This window comes from Protopterus annectens, chromosome 14.part0 (assembly GCF_019279795.1).
Source record: "Protopterus annectens isolate FY-2018-M chromosome 14.part0, PAN1.0, whole genome shotgun sequence".
Classification (NCBI taxonomy): domain Eukaryota; kingdom Metazoa; phylum Chordata; order Ceratodontiformes; family Protopteridae; genus Protopterus; species Protopterus annectens.
This window is the reverse complement of record NC_056748.1, coordinates 24,174,236-24,191,245: the sequence shown is the minus strand read 5'-3', so window position 1 is coordinate 24,191,245 and position 17,010 is coordinate 24,174,236. Positions and strand designations below refer to the sequence as shown.

General features: G+C 37.1%; 1 protein-coding gene across 1 annotated transcript in view; it reads left to right on the top strand.

Annotated features, from left to right (window-relative positions):
- LOC122789143 (peptidoglycan recognition protein 1-like) overlaps nucleotides 1-17,010 on the top strand; it is a 210,022-nt gene that overhangs the window by 19,190 nt on the left and 173,822 nt on the right. Inside the window, exon 2 of the mRNA XM_044056373.1 lies at nucleotides 13,318-13,394. Within this exon, the coding sequence (XP_043912308.1) occupies nucleotides 13,318-13,394 (77 nt within the window). The remainder of the gene's footprint in view (nucleotides 1-13,317; nucleotides 13,395-17,010) is intronic.

Genomic DNA, 17,010 nt, shown 5'->3' with positions numbered 1-17,010 from the left:
AATATGTCTGCTTGTAGAGACATTGAATATCATGGGTGCATTTTCAGATGGCTTACAGGAGATCACTCAAATTGCAGAAGCACTCAGAACAATTAAAAATGGACATCCCCAACATCTTATGGTACGTTCCGATATGTTTTAAAAGCTAATAATCACTTTCCAGTTCTCAAGCACTGGCAATGCAAAGGAACACAAAATGCATACATCTCCTTTGGACAGAAATATATAAATTACTCATTAGACAGGTCCTGCTACTACTAACTCTGTCAATCTCTAATTGAAATGCTAAGGCTACTCATCCTGCAATTTTTTTCATTTGATAAAGAACCAAGGTTACCAGATAAATATGGTAAAATTGTATACATCTACAACTTTAGTTGTTAGAGAATTTAACTACTTATATATGATTTCAAATGAAAATTCTTTTTGAGGCCGGATTTGGAAAAATGTACAATCTCTAGAAAGTACTAATGGTGATGATAGGGTCTGCAGCCACATCTGAAAGAAGAAGAGAAATAATAAAGAAAGTAGAGTGCTAGAACAAACTTATCACCATAACAGTTCCAACAGATATAGATAATGCACAAGTGCACAGATTTCGTGCAAATTGTAGGCCACAAAGAGTTCCCCCATCCACTCTTTGTCTTTGCAATATGATTTCACTTGAAATTACATCTGAAATGATAACCTCTGTCTTCAGTAATGTCAGAAACTCTAGTTCAGTGTGCCCAGATGTGATATCAGGAATCCTCATTTCTGATATCAGAAACAGTCTAACTTAACCCCTTATCAGCATGTTTGATAAAGTATTAAAATAGCTGTATCCCTATATGGAAGTAGACTATTATAGTCCCAGTCCATAAAGAAGACCCTCCCTTCCTTACATAGACTCTGTGAGTTACAAACCAATTACTTTCCAAAACATGTTGTGCAAAGTGATGGAAAGAATCATCATGAACTTATCCAGACAAGCAGGGGAAACTTTTTCTCCATTACTGAACCCAGTATAGACTTGTCAAAGAAAAATCTTGTATAATTAACACATACATTTTTTGAGAGAGTACCCAGTACTATGGATGAAGGATTATCTGTCCACTATTTGGCTAAACATTTAACATTTTACCCAATGGCAGAATTATACATAAACTCTTGGATCTAAAAGCAAATGAATTCTCAATAGCTTGGGTCCAATATTGGTTATTATGGCTAGGCAGCTCCTGTCTTTACCATGTTCCATTACCAGTGGAGTCCCTCATTTGTCTGTCCTGGGACTGGTCCATTTTAGCATCCTTTTCTCAGATATCAGAAAAGACACTTAAAGCTGATAAAAACAACAGAAGACTTTGGAGGCCTTGTAGATTAGGAGTTTTCATTTAATATCCATATAGCTGCCACTGTCCACAAAACATAGGGAGTTGTCCACCTGATCGTCTCTCTCTTTCTCTTTTTTCTGAATATTATCGCTTCCTTAGAGGATATCTACATCTGACATGAACAGCACCAAAGAACTCATTGTTATTTGAAACTCTTTGTTCAGAAAACCCCTCTGGTGACATGAACACAAGAGAACATTTGGCCTTAATAAAACAATTAAATTTCCACAAAATGTGACAACTTCAAATATCAAGGACTCTCATGCCTTTAGAATAAACTTCCCCTGTGAATTAAACTCAACTCATCAAGTCATACCTTCATGAAGGAAATGTATGAATATATGGGCGTCCATAGGTTTCAGCATAGGTTTTGAGGCATCATGTTTGTTGATTGCCAATAGGCACTAAGTTGTACAGTAAACCTATGAACATATAATGTTACTAGCAATCAATAAAATTGGAGTTCATACTCTGAAGATTGTTTGAGGTTTCATAAAGGACATCTATGTCTTGAGAATGCCTGTACACCTTAGAACACAGTCTTACACTCAAGATAATCAAGAGTAATGAATACATCAGTGACACAGGATTTATTATTTGGACAGAATACCAGGCAACTCCTGCATCAGTGTAGTGTGTCAATTTATCTTTAAGATTTCCCTCTGCAGTAAGCATAACTTGAATACTTTTGTCCTGTGCATTCTTATGTGGTGCTTCAAAACATCTTGGCTGCTTATTATCAGAGGCCCATGCTCTTTGTGAAATGTATCACTTACTACTCATATTCACACTCAAGTAGCTACCACCTAAAAGACAATATATACTCTATGAGTATATTAAATCTATATACTTCAGCACATCACAAAAATATTTTGCTGCACCTCAGGTTGGCCACAGTGAATTAACAGACATAAGAAAATTGCAGGATTCCTCAAATGTCAACTGGTATTGTTAGTTTTCAAGTATATGGTGCATCTTACTTTGTGAGGACCTGCACAATGAATCTTAAGCTTAGGTAGAATCCCCCAGGCAGTAACCAAAATACTCAAACGGTGAAAGGAACCTATATGACAAAGGAAAGACTTCAGGATAAAATATTCAGGAGATCTGTTTTCTCTAAGTATGTTCTGGTATTGGACTGGAGGTGCTGGTTGCACATGAAGGCCTCTAAAGATGGACAGCTGAACAAGATGTCAATTCCTGTCATGGACACATCTTGAAACAAGTGGCCACACCCTAGTGGAATGCACTGGTGAAAGGTCAGTTAGCTTTCTTTTGGCAAAAGGTAAATCAGTAATAAACTTACCTTGATAGTACATTTTAGCTAAGGAGTATGCTGAATTTCCAGAAGAAAGGTAGACAGACTTTTGCTTGGGTACTTATGATCTTGGAAATGATGAAACATTTACATACATTTATGAACATCCTTGGGATCTATGAATCAATGTAATAAGATGAAGTGCATGGTAATTTTTTTGTTTCTCATGTATAGATCCAAGTTGCACTTGAATATCGATAGGAATGAACTTTGTTTTATGCGGATGGGGAGTCTGTTCCAGAGCAGCAGTATCCTCTGCAAGATATACCTGTCCCTCCAAACTATTCTGTTGATGTCGCAGAAGAGGTTTATATCCCTAGACCCAGTATGTCTGACATCATTTGACTTGCTGATGTACAGTAAATCAATCGTATTGGGTCAGAGGATGCCTTGCATGTCAGACATAAGTCACTTCTTAGCAGTTTCTAAGATACCAAGTACAGTGACAGGGCTTTGAGATGGCCCATGCAGGATATGTTGTTTAGGGCTTGTATCCTTTTATTAAGGTATCTCAGTTGGTGTTCCAGTTGTTGCATGTGTCTGGACAGATACATGGCAAAGAAAGTATTATATTCAAAAATTACCCTAATGAGAGCTGAGTTAAGGGGAACAATGACATCCCTAGATCTACTAACCAAAGCTAAAACCCAACAAGGGCACAAACTAATAATGAAAATAAAATAAAAAACGGTGCGAACTTAAAAAAACGCTTTATTACCACTGGAATAATGGATTCTCTCAATAAACTAAGTGCTTTCACCAATCACTTTGGCTTCATCAGAGTTAATGAGAGCAAACCACAACACCAAATAAATACACATTTGAATTCACTTTCAACCAATCACTTTGTCCCACCATCAGGTTCCCTATTTAAATAATTCATGAATAATTCATAAGTGACATAATTTCATACATACATATACCCCTCCCTAAAATATTTAAATAAACATTTATCTAAATAACTTATTTTCATACAGATATAGATATAAAATACATAAACATATAAAACATTTAAAAATTCAAAAAACAATACATAGTAATATCTAAACTTTTATATATTACCCTATATTTAGATAATCCTTTATTAGTCTATGGCACAATCCCTAAATTCTTTCCGCTCTTTGTTTTAAAATAGGCATAATGGATATGTTATCGTTAAGCCTGGGAGGCAGTGGCATTTAATCTAACCTGCCAAATATATTCCTTTCCTTCCACCCTCAATCTATCATTACCACCTCTATCACTAGACTAATTTTATCTATCACAAAAAAGATGAATTTTTTAAAATACGGACAAACCTTACTATGAGAATAAAGGGCATTATGTTCATCCTTCTTCTTAATTGCTATATGTTCTGATATTCCATCCTTTAATTTTCTGTTTTGCCCACGTAGAAGCCTGAACATCCTATACATGTTGCGATGTATACCACCATTGCTGTATTACAACGGCATCTACCTGGGAAAGCTATTGTCCTCTCATATCTTTGGACAAAAACATAAGGCCCATCTTTAATAAATTTATAATTCCTACACACCTCACATTTATAGATCAGTGATCTTTGTTTTTGTTTCTTTGGTCTTTCTAAAATATTTTTTATGTTTTTGCCTTTCCCTCTACTAAAAACTACTTTAGGGGTCATACCTAACTTTTTTTTATTTTCATCAGAGAAACTTAAAAGCCATGTTCTATTAATTACTTCTATTATGTCAGGCGCTTGATAATTATATCTCAGTATAAGCACCTCACTCTCTGACATCTGTTTTCTCTCCTGTACTTTAAAATCTTGTCCCCAAAGAATAGGTGGAAACTTTGTATTCCTTTTACTTAATATCTCATCATGTATTCTGAAGAACAATTTCAGAGGGTAACTCCTCTCCAGGAACATCCCTATTAACTTATACATTTCATCTTGGTATATGTTATTATCACTCGCCAATCGAGACAGTCTAACCATCTGCCCTTTCACTACACTTTTTCTCTGATAGAAAGGGTGGCAACTGTCAAAATGTAAAAGGGAATTACCATATGTCTCTTTCCTATATATATTGCTCTGTAATCCCACCTCTGTTTTTCAAATTTTTATATCCCAAAAATTCACCATATTTGCGTGCCAATGACTTGTAAACCTAAAGAAGGGGATAGTGTGATTCAAATACTCCACAAACATATTAGCATCATTTTCACTTCCTTTCTAAAGGATAAGAATATCATCCAAAAATCTGTTATATAATTTAATTTTATCTTTATACATAGACTGAAAGATGAACAATTTTTCACAATATTGTATAACACCAGATTAGCAAACCCTGGAGCACATCTGGTCCCCATGGCAACACCAGACATCTGATGGAACAATTCACCCTCAAATGAGATATAATTATTCTTCAATACAATTTCCATCAGGTCCACTAAAACATTAATTTTTGTCATGTTTAACCTCTTACTTTTCTATAAGCTTTCCCTAAAGTAAGTCAACCCCTCTGCATGTGGAATAGTAGTATACACATTTTCTACATCAATGGTTAAAAATGAAAATTCCTCATTAATATTAACCTTTCTCAACCGTTCTAAACAGTGCCATGAGTCCCTAAGGATATGTGCTATGTCTTTTATTACATCCTTGATTCCCAAGTCCACATATGCAGCAAGGGGTTCAGTCTTTGAACCTCCTGCTACAACAGTTGGTCTAAAAGGAGGGTTATAAATATTTTTGTGGATCTTGGGGATACCAAAGATAACCGGGATTCTTGGATAGCCCACTTTAAAAAATTAAACTCAGTCTCATCTATCGCCCCCCTGGAAAAGAGCTTCCATTAAGTATAAAAAAAGTTATTATAAGCAATATATATATCTCATTCCTTGATATATTTTGATATACATTGCTATCATTTAGTAATTGCTTGTCATAACCATTACCACTTAATTTTAAAACATTTCTCATTTCATTGGCACAATTTTTTTTCAAAAATAATAACCTCATTATTACTTGGGGGTAAAAATATACTTTTCCTAGTAAGAATTCCTTGTGGGGCTGCAGGCATTTCATTTTTATCAGAAAAATATAATTTCAAATTCAACTTTCTTGTAAACAGTTTTAAACTAGTGAATAAATCCACAACATCCAATTTAAATTAAGGGACAAAAGAAATACCTTTACTCAACACTTTATGATGTGTTTCATTAATAACAACTGCAGAAAAGTTGTAAATGGTAAAACCATTTTTCATTACAATGTCACATTGCATTACATCATAATTATCATAATCACCACCAGATAGTTCCCCATTCACATTTTCAAGATTTTCACAGTTACCAAAATCACATACATAATGGTCTGAAAGACCTAACTAGTCCAACTGACCCTCGTAATTAAAACATACATGAACTGTACCATCTTCACATATCTCTGAGGTATTAATCAATATCTCCTGTTCCTTTTCCATTGTTGGTCCCTGTTGTATTGTCCATGGAGCTGTTGGTAAGTCCCATAATATTGATTTTTGTTCGTTCCTGTTCATAAGTCTCTCAGACCTCCTTAACTGTTGTGGAGCATTTAAAAAATGGCCGTTGTTATTTTCCGATCTATTATTAGTATCATATCCTTGTTCAGTTGATGGGGCTCGTTCCCCTTCATTATTAGCGGTTTCAGTAGCATTACTAAATGTCCCACCAGCAGGCTAGGCCCTTTTGTTTTTATAGTCATTCACATCACTGGTCAATTTCTTAGATTTAACCTCTGCATTTTTCTTAACAAATTCTTCTATATTACTGATCACTTTCCGGTAACTATTCACATACTAAACAAACAATAAGTCATTACAATTGCTTGATTCATTGTAATTAGTTCTTTTTCCAACATTTTTAACTTACTTGAGTTATTTTTGATGATAATGTCCGTCATAGTATAGCCCGTTTTGTTGAATAAATCAATTAACTCATAGTACACTGTACTTCCCCCTTCTATACCCATTGGCAGCTTCCACAGTCTCAAGCCCTTCGGTACTTGTTGTAGTTCTAACGATTTGCTTAAAAAAGCATTATCAAGTTGTAGTGCTCTGTATTCCTTACATGTCGCTTCAAAATTAAAAATTTGTTTCTTCAACACTGGCCTTTCGGTTCTCTCCTCGTTCAAGTCCGAGAACCCCAAAGCAGGTGGGCATAGCCAGGAACTGATGTCATCCGTCACGTTTTGGCTCCGGGAAGACCCCATTGTAAATGTTTGAGCCTCTCCTGGAATGGGCAAGTGTAGAGTAAAAAGTTCCACCTGGGTACTCGTCAACGTAGTAGCTAAACCATTATCCATTCCATCTTTAGTTAGCAGAGATGTGAGTCTGTGCACAGATGTTGTCAACTCAGAAATAGCTGACTCCATCATGAATAAAACAAAATCCAGCCGTAACTAGCAGAATAAAAAGCCACACAATTGAAAACTCCACCAACCAAAACTAAAACCCAACAAGGGCACAAACTAAATCTAGATCTAGACACAGTCCTTTTATTTATAAGCTGTGCAATACAGAAGGACATCCTGACAGCAATAGACTCATTTTGATCAAAAATTAATGTCACTGTCCACATAAGTTCTCAAATCTCAAACAACCGGGTGCATTCTTAGTGGTGTATTGTCAATGTGGTAGTTCCCTGGGGTAAATGACTTCCCAAAGGATACAGTAATGCATTATTTGTCATTTAGTTTCAGTCCATGATTTTGACACCAGTTATTTATTTGGGACAAATTTTCCTGCACGATGACTAGGTCATTTGGGGATTTAATAACTGCTCCTAGCTTGCAGTCATCTGCAAACTTAGTCAGCCAGAACCCTATGGTAATGGCTTTTACTTAGGGAAAGTAGATTCCAAACAGGAGAGGTCTCAGCACACAACCCTAGGGGACTCTACTGGTGACCTGTCTCTTTGTGAAAGTAACATCCCCTGTTTTGATTTCCTGCATCCTATATCAGAGTGAATTGGTAATCCAGTGGGTGACAAAGGGATTTAATCCCAGTTTATTCAGCTTTTCTGCTATGTCTGAGTGGGGAATTGTGTCAAAAACTTTGGCTAAGTCGACCTATGTGGTGTGTAGTGTTTTGCCTTCATCCATTGCTTTGTTGACCTTTTCAAAAAATAAACCAGGATGAGTAGGCATGAACTTCCCTTGGTGAATCCAAACTGAGATGGGTCCAGTGTTTGGAAGTCCCCTACATCCTGATTAGTTCCATGATAATTCTTTCCAAGGTTTTGCATATAAGGCTGGTCCAATTTATGGGTCTGTAATAACCTGGGTCTGTGGAAGGTCATTTATGCAGGAGGATGACTGTGGCTATTCTCCATTCACTTGGTACAAAACCTGTATAAAGGCTGAGATTGGACAGGGTTGTTAGGGTTGTCCCTAAACAACACTTCCTATGACTTTAGATGCATCCAGGGATATTGTCAGGAGCAATCAATGCTGTATTTTTAGCCTTTGATAACACTTTTAGGAAGGACTTGGTCTGGAGGTGAGCCAGTTTCAGGTATATCTTGAGGGACAGTATATATATATATATATATATATATATATATATATATATATATATATATATATATATGAATATATACGATTTGTATTACATCTTACAGAGCATTGCTCCCCAGGCCTCCACTGAAAATCAGAATTATGCCCATTGAGACTTTCCTGGTAATCAAATGTCAAACAAATAAACAAATAAATAAATAAATAAATAAATAAATAAATAAATGACAACTGCTTGTTCCAGATGGGTTCCACAATCTGCCAGAAATGTGTCCAAAGTTAAGCACTGCGTTTCAGTGGGAAAAGCTCAGTGTTGAATGTTTCGCCAATACTAAAGCGATGTGCAGCATTGGAAGCAGGTATGATTTGTCCAGTTTTATGGTAATAAGCTGCTGGAAAACTCAGACTGCTGTCACCTAGGAAGAGCCATTAACAATTAGCTATCCAAATAAAGGAACACTGACATCTTGCTGAGTAACTGCACTTTCCTAACACCCTAGTAAAAATATGAAGTGGAAGAAAGTTTAAAAGAAATATTTTGTGATGAAAATACTGACTGCATACAGCAAAAACGCAGAAATCTCACGAGACTTCTGTGTCTTCACATGCTACTAAGTACATAGTATGTTTATTGATACCACATAGAATCACACTGGGAGGAAGGACATTAGAAACTGGACTGTGATCAGTTGCAAGTAGGTTACTATGAAGCCTGAAATTACAGAGGTAGCTAACAGGACGAAGCTCCCATGATGTCCTGTGGACTAGGAAGAACTGTAAACACAATCTTATTCCACAGTCTTACAGTAAGACAGTTTCTGCCACCACAATGATGAAAACAGACTGAGACATTGCAAGTATGTCATTTGAGGGTACTTTGTAACCACAAAGTAATCGACAGAACTAAAGGACTAGCTTCAGGATATGTCCCTTCTTGAGCATGTCCAGACCCTTTCTGCCCCATAGAACAGTTCATAAAACAGTCTCAAATTTGAAAAATCAGCCCACATTTGGGCAGCCCTTAGGGGATATTCTGGACAGGTGCATGACCAGCTCAGACAAAGACCTCTTAGAAGGTTTGGCTATGTCTCAAGAGAGGAAGTGAATCCTAGTGTTTCTCTTGCCACTCTTGGTGTCTTCTTTTATCCAGTGAAAGAAAGTAGAAGGCTTATTTGTAGGAGATGCAGCTATGTCTTCTGCAGTGGTACAGGAATTATTCCTACTGTGGGTCCTCAATGGTTCCTCAATGATCCTTTTAATAGCAATCACAAAGAGGTCATCAACTTGAAATAGGGCATTCAAATTTTCTGGAAGAACTACTATTGAAAGAAGGAGATGCTATAACAGTCTGCTGTCTGAAATTATTCATTGTTTCTTCATCTACAGATTCAAATATCATAGCACAGTACTAGCACAGTACTAACACAGTACTAGCACAGTACTAACAGTACTAACACAGTACTAGCACAGTACTAACACAGTACTAACACAGTACTAGCACAGTACTAACAGTACTAACACAGTACTAGCACAGTACTAACACAGTACTAGCATAGTACTAACAGTACTAACACAGTACTAACACAGTACTAGCACAGTACTAACACAGTACTAGCACAGTACTAACAGTACTAACACAGTACTAGCACAGTACTAACACAGTACTAACAGTACTAACACAGTACTAGCACAGTACTAACACAGTACTAAGATGTCAATGAGTTAAGAAGTTTGTCTCAGTAGAATGAGATGAGAGGACAATATTTTCAAGGCCTGATCTGTAGGAAAGATCAATAAAATGGGCATTTCATCAGATAGTTTAAAACATCTAGGGCCTACTGTATCTAAAATATGGCTTATTTTACCAGATCAATGTACAAACTTGTAAAACTTGTCTGAGGAAAGAGTAGACAAATACATGTTGAGCCAAGGATCTGATGTAAGTGTTTGTATTAGGATGTCTATCTGGCAAGAAGTTTCACTGTATAGGGGAAAATTGTAAGTAGTTAGCTTCACTGGTAACCGATGGTCCAAATTCTGGACAGTTTCATGCTACAAAGACAGCACTGTTAATAACAGACTTTAACTAGAATGGCAGATTACATATCCTGGATACATATCCTGGATTCCATCCCTGTCAATCCAAGACAGGCATTATATTTCTTCTGACTGAAAATAAAAAGGGCAGAGGGCCATTCTGGTGTAGATTTCATGAACCAGAAATCCTAAGAATAACAGCAAATAGAAAAAGAACTTTCATCCCTTCGTACATCTTCAAGATGAGAGTATAGATCTTCAAATTCTGCTATTATAGAAAAGTCCAAAAGGGAGGAAGAACAATTCCTTTGTTCTCACATTCTGGCCCATAATATGTGATCTGTTGGAGGTGTGGAAGTGACCAATATATGTTCAGCTGACATCAGGACAGATGTTAAGTTGACACATGATGGGATGGTATATAATAAAGATGTTTTGATATTAACAAAGGTTTGCATCAGGTTTGGCTGTAGCATTAACTGCTATATCTGTTGAAAAGTGTCATTTTGCATTCTTAGCTAACTGCTCCCATAGTTTGGATTAATTACTGATGTCTAGTGGTAGGAAAAGAAGATTTGAAGGGTTAATAGTCATGTAACTAAAGGCTTACAAGGCCCATTTTACCATCGCCAGAGTGTGAATAACCATTCAGTTGGAGGCAAAGCAATCTGATTCCTCATCACAAAAACTGAAGTGGATATTTGCATTGGGAGTAGAGGGACTCATGTTATACTTACATGTATAACTTCAAAAGGCCTAGTAAATGAAATGAAAATATAGCTCAGCTCCAGGCCTTGCTTCCAAAAGGGGTGCACCTGGGAGGCACCCCTCTGTTTAGCCTCATATGTATCTAGAGATAAGACTGGTAAACATGGTCTTGCATCTTGCAATGATATTTTGGCTAGTCATGGTTGGTACAAGCAATGTTATTATATGATAACAATAGTAGCACACTGCTAACAGACAATCTTTTTTTTTTTTTCAATTCACACAAGTTAGCAACTACTGAAAAAGAACTACAAATGTCCTCCATTTCTTGTCCCATAGTATAAAGTGTTTACCTGGATTTCTTCACTTTCTTTATCCAGTATGGCTGTGGTTCAAAAACATTCAAATCTCTGCCTCTATTATGACCAGGCAAGTGACTTTGTGACTCTGAATGGTTCTGGTGTGTTGCACTAAGTTATTTTTGGTAAATCTTAAGTTGTTTCAGGCTAATCAGTGAAACAACTTTATATAGATGTAAAACAGCCATTTCTGTACAAAGTGTTCTATTCTGAGATCCCTGGTGTTTATTTGACTTTGTTTTCTGGACTGCATGACATTTTTCAGTTGTTTTACATGAAAGAGGTCCCGTTTCTGACACCATGTCATAATGTGCACTGTTGGTTATTCAACCATCTTGTTCACAGTTGCTAATAACAGCACTAGATTCCAGCATTCGAAGTATAACAGCAATGTTAACTTGCAAAATGACAGCATAGCAGACAGGTAGATAATACGGTCATTGGTTCATAGGTGTTTACTAGGCTAACAAGGGCATTTTTAAGCCTAGCCATGCATCCCGAATCTCTGAGAAGTTCTGCTACCCTTGATAAGTGTAAACATGGGCCTGGGAGATGAACCATTTACAGGTTACCTGTTTGCATTAGAGACATAGGAGCCAAACCAGGGATGAACGTCCGGTTTCTCATCGAATTGTCCAAGCTGCACTTGAAATGGGTTAGGGAGGAACTCTGCTTCACATGGATGGGGACCCTGTTCCATAGATGAGGTAGTTTCTGGAATACATACCTATCTCTCCAGCAGGTCCTATTTATCTCACTTCTCCAGCTGTACAACTGGAACACCACAGTTGATGCATTATGGGATTAGGCAGTTCTTAAAGTCACAGAGTTGTGTTACATATTCATATATATCATGGTAAAAGCCATACACTCTTTTTATTATCTCAGATGGTAAGCCTAAAATTGTGTTAATTTGTTGCATAATCCATAGAAAATGACATTGCCAGATTCAGTTTGCTGTTGTAACTGTTGCCTGGAGTGGGACTTCACTGAAAGAATGGTGCAAATAAAAATGGCAGCGCACGTGTGTTATGTATTTCCATACTATTCATTTGTTCATATGAAATATTTAGAAGTGCATTGAATCCCTTTTTTGCATATTTAGACTGCACTTCCACTACAGAAGTCACATTGTCAACTACTGAATCTAAAATATGAAATCAGATTATTCTGTGACCTGTCTACCTCATTTTCTACAGGATTATAACTGCACTGTTTTTTTTAATATTGTACAATAAAATGAACTGTTGGCATGAATGCTATGAATGAATGCATGGTGTTTCTGCAGTCAATGAAAGGAACTTATGCAAGGTTGATTAATATTGTTCTGGGGTTATTGGAAGAACATTTATATATAATTAGGTTTGGAATAAAATTCTCAGTTGTGCATCATGACTAAGTGTTATGTTGCTACATTTACATTCAGTATGGCATGTCAATTCTCATTCAACAAAACATGACACACAATGAGTCTGGATGCATGAATATTCAAGATAAAATATATAAATATACAGTATTATGCGAGGCTAAAGTGACAGTAACTTTTAGAAGTTAATTTCTACAAAGTTCAGGGTTTATGTAATCATAAATGTTAATGGTTCCTGTCCATTAAGAGATATTTCCACATCTGGAGCAAAATGAGTTTAACCACTGAGAGTAGATTATGTGTAAATTTGTCCGTCTGCGTATATAAGGACTACCTCATAAACATTTTGATCTGCATCACAAATTCCTGAACTGGCACACCAAAATGCAAATGTCTGCAAGTTATTATGTTATAGCTAACCTGAAAACAAGCAGTTCTTACATCTAATTTTATGAGTTCATCTTTTTCAAGGCAAATATTTTACCATGCCACTAAAAAACATATCATAGGACCACATTCTTATTAGAACTCTGAAATATTACAAATCTTCTTCTTCTGTTTTCAGCATTCATAGAGCAGCAGTGTAAACTATCAATGAGATCTACATGTCATAATGCTATATTCTGCATTTAATGTTTCAGTTTCCTCATTGGAGGTGATGGGAATATCTATGAGGGAGCTGGATGGGATAACAGAGGAACCCACACAGCAAACTACAGTAGCAACAGTTATGGCATCAGCTTTATTGGAGACTTTGTTGTTCTTCTTTCGGCTTTTCCCGGTTAGGGGTCGCCTCAGCGGAACTCCGGTCTGCTAATGATTGGCAGTAGATTTTTTACGGGTGCCGAGGTGCCAGCTCGACGCCCAACCTTCAACGAAGGCACACCCATTCTACGCATGTCTTTCAAACGCCACTCAACTGCAGGGAGGACATGCAGACTCCACACAGAAGGTGCTCCAGCCGAGAATCGAACGGGAGAACCTCTTGCTGTGAGGCAACAAAGCTACCGCTGTACCACCGCGGCTTAAGTAAAGTAAATACTGTTGATTTTTTAGCATTACTAAACATGAATCCACAAGTAGTGGAAGTTGTTTATTTATTTACTGTACTTTACAAATTTGAGAGTCCATTTTAGAACTGCTCATAAAGTTGTTACTGTAGTCTTCACCACCAATGTGCCATCACTGCAAAATAAAGAAAATGTCCCTGTTGTCACACTAATCTAACAGGACCATTCTCATGTGGTTGTCTGGCTTAGTTAATTTCCTAACCTTTAAATTAAGTGCAGGTGGGACTGCCTACTGCAAAATTCACACGGGAACATCCCCACCATCTTAACTGTAATTACTAAAGCCTTCATAGCAATGAAAGACGAACATTTCTCCACTTTGAATGTTCTAGGGCTGGTGCTAGCATTGTGGGCACATGTTTCATGTTGGTGGCTCCCTGCATATTCCAGCCTAAGTATCTCACTGTTGTTGTCACTTTTCCAAACCAAACATTTAGCTCTGACACTAGGAGCAGCAATAAACACAGACAGAACTGTACTTGTAATGCCCTTACATTACAGCAGGCCTGTGTACTACAGCAAGTTGGCCCACCCCAAAGAAAGGCATGCTTAGTGACTGGTGTTTAGTTACAATGATTTTGTATTTTAACAACCCTGCATACAGGGTAGGCCTTAGGTGAAATGGTGTCCTAGGTGAAAGGCCCCATGGTGCCTCCCCACCACAGATCTCCCAGTGCTCCTCTCCCCATTTTCCTTCCATCCTGGCTTCCTCACACCATCTAGATGACTTTTTTCTTCTTATTCTCTTATTTTACCTCCCTTCTGCCTAATGCTGACTTAGGCCAAGGGTTGCATTTTAGAACTTTTTCTTTAAAACAATCTTATCATCCAGTGACGTCCTGAAAAAACACAACTAAGAAAATAAATTTAGTCTGTCTAAATGACTTTACTTTGTTCTGCATCGTTTTGATACACCCTAACCATCCAAAACTACAATGTGATAACTTTGTAGGAAATAATTGAATTAAGCTGGGGTTTAGGGGCCACAAGGTCCTACAGAAACCATGAGGGTTGTAGATGCTCTGTGGTGAATATTGGAGTATTTTTACAGCCTTTTGTTCCAATTACAGCCTGAACAAAAATCATAAATAAGAAAAAATAGTCTTATTTCTTTCGATCAAGATGTAAGATATATCCAAAGCTTAATATTCAAAGCTGATAATAAACTGTGAAAATAAGTATTTGCAAGGATATATATATCCTATCTGTGAATAGTACCTGCATCCCTAACCTCCTAAAAAAGATAGTCACCCTCAGCGTATCCTTCTGGTGTTAGACTGGGATGAAAGTAAAGGCATAAATGGCCACAGTCCTATAATGCAAGTGATATGGTCATACATGTATACAGAATGCCTCCTCACCCCAACTCCCAAAGGATAGCCAACTTCTGTGTACCCATCTGATATCAAGCTAAGATGAAACCAAATAAGCAAATAGAACACAGTAACATATTTCAACCTGTTGATGTCAGACACACACACACACACCTATATATATATATATATATATATATATATATATATATATATATATATATACACATATATATATATATATATATATATATATATATATATATATATATGGGTTCTGTTCAGAAGCTTGAAATACTGAAATCTCGAATTTCAGTATTTCGAGCCTAAGAAGCTGAATCCACATAATAGTGAAAGTTTAGAAGCGCGAAATTCAAAACCTCGAATAACGGAGTTTTTGAATTTCGTGCTTCTAAAGTTCCGCTATGGTTATAAATTCAGATAAGTACGAGTGTCTGTGTTAAGGGGTTTGGGTAGGGGTTGTGGTGTATGTCAGTGTATTTTGTTGCTGTGATGTGTGTGTGTGCGAAGAGAAAGTAGCTTGTGTGGTGGTGTTTTGTGTGTGTTTGCATGTAGTGCGATCTCTGAGTGAGAATATTTAAGTGGGGGAGTGTGGGTGATTGTGTGTGTTTGTGTGGTGGATTGTGTGTGTGTGCGTGTAGTAAAACCGCAAAATTAAAAACTTCTGGTATTCGAGGTTTTGAATTTCGCGGTTTTTAGTTTTCGTTGTTTTATGGATTCCACTTCTTGGGCTCGAGATACTGAAATTCGAGATTTCAGTATTTTGAGCTTCTGAAGTGAATCCACATATATATATATATATATATATATATATATATATATATATATATATATATATATATATATATATATAATGCTTCCTTATCAATACCTTTAAAAATAGCCATGTGTAGATATGCCTGTTGTTAGATTGCAAGGAAAATGAAAAAAAAAAGAAAACAATAATCACAGTAATTAATACCAGTATGTTTCTCCTAGACAATATACTGCATTTCATAATCTATAGTGACCTTCCGTGCATACATCTGAGGTTTGTGAGGAAAGTTAAGGAAATAATGACCACACTGTCCCCAGCCCCTGTCCAAGCTATGATGACCTTCAGTTAATACCTCTGAACTTTGACTGTGAGGAAAATTAAGGAAATAGTGACCATACCATCCCAAGCACCCACATAAGCTACAGCAACCTTATGTGCATATGTCTGAGCAGGTTAAGTCCACTTCTGGGTTGTAAGGTCATTGGTCTTCTATAAGGTTTGAGGGTCTGGATCTGTGCTGCATTTTATGACTCATTTTTGAATGATAATGACTTTGTAAGTATTTTCCTTTTACTGCTACCCAGAAGAGTTCACATACAGAACACTCCATCACTACCCCATCTACCACAGTTTGTTTCACATACAGAGCACTCCATCACTACCCCCATCTACCACAGTTTGTTTCACATACAGAGCACTCCATCACTACCCCATCTACCACAGTTTGTTTCACATACAGAGCATGCCATCACTAACCCCCATTTACCACAGTTTTTTTCACATACAGAGCACTTCATAATTACCTTCATCTACCACAGTTTGTTCCACATACAGAGCACTACACCCCATCTACCACAGTTTGTTTCACATACAGAGCACTCCATCACTACCCCATCTACCACAGTTTGTTTCACATACAGAGCACTCCATCACTACCCCCATCTACCACAGTTTGTTTCACATTCAGAGCACTCCGTCACTACCCCCATCTACCACAGCTTGTTTCACATACAGAGCACTCCATCACTACCCCCATCTACCACAGTTTGTTTCACATACAGAAAACTCCATCACTACCCCCATCTACCACAGTTTGTTTCACATACAGAGCACTCCATCACTACCCCATCTACCACAGTTTGTTTCACATACAGAGCACTCCATCACTATGCC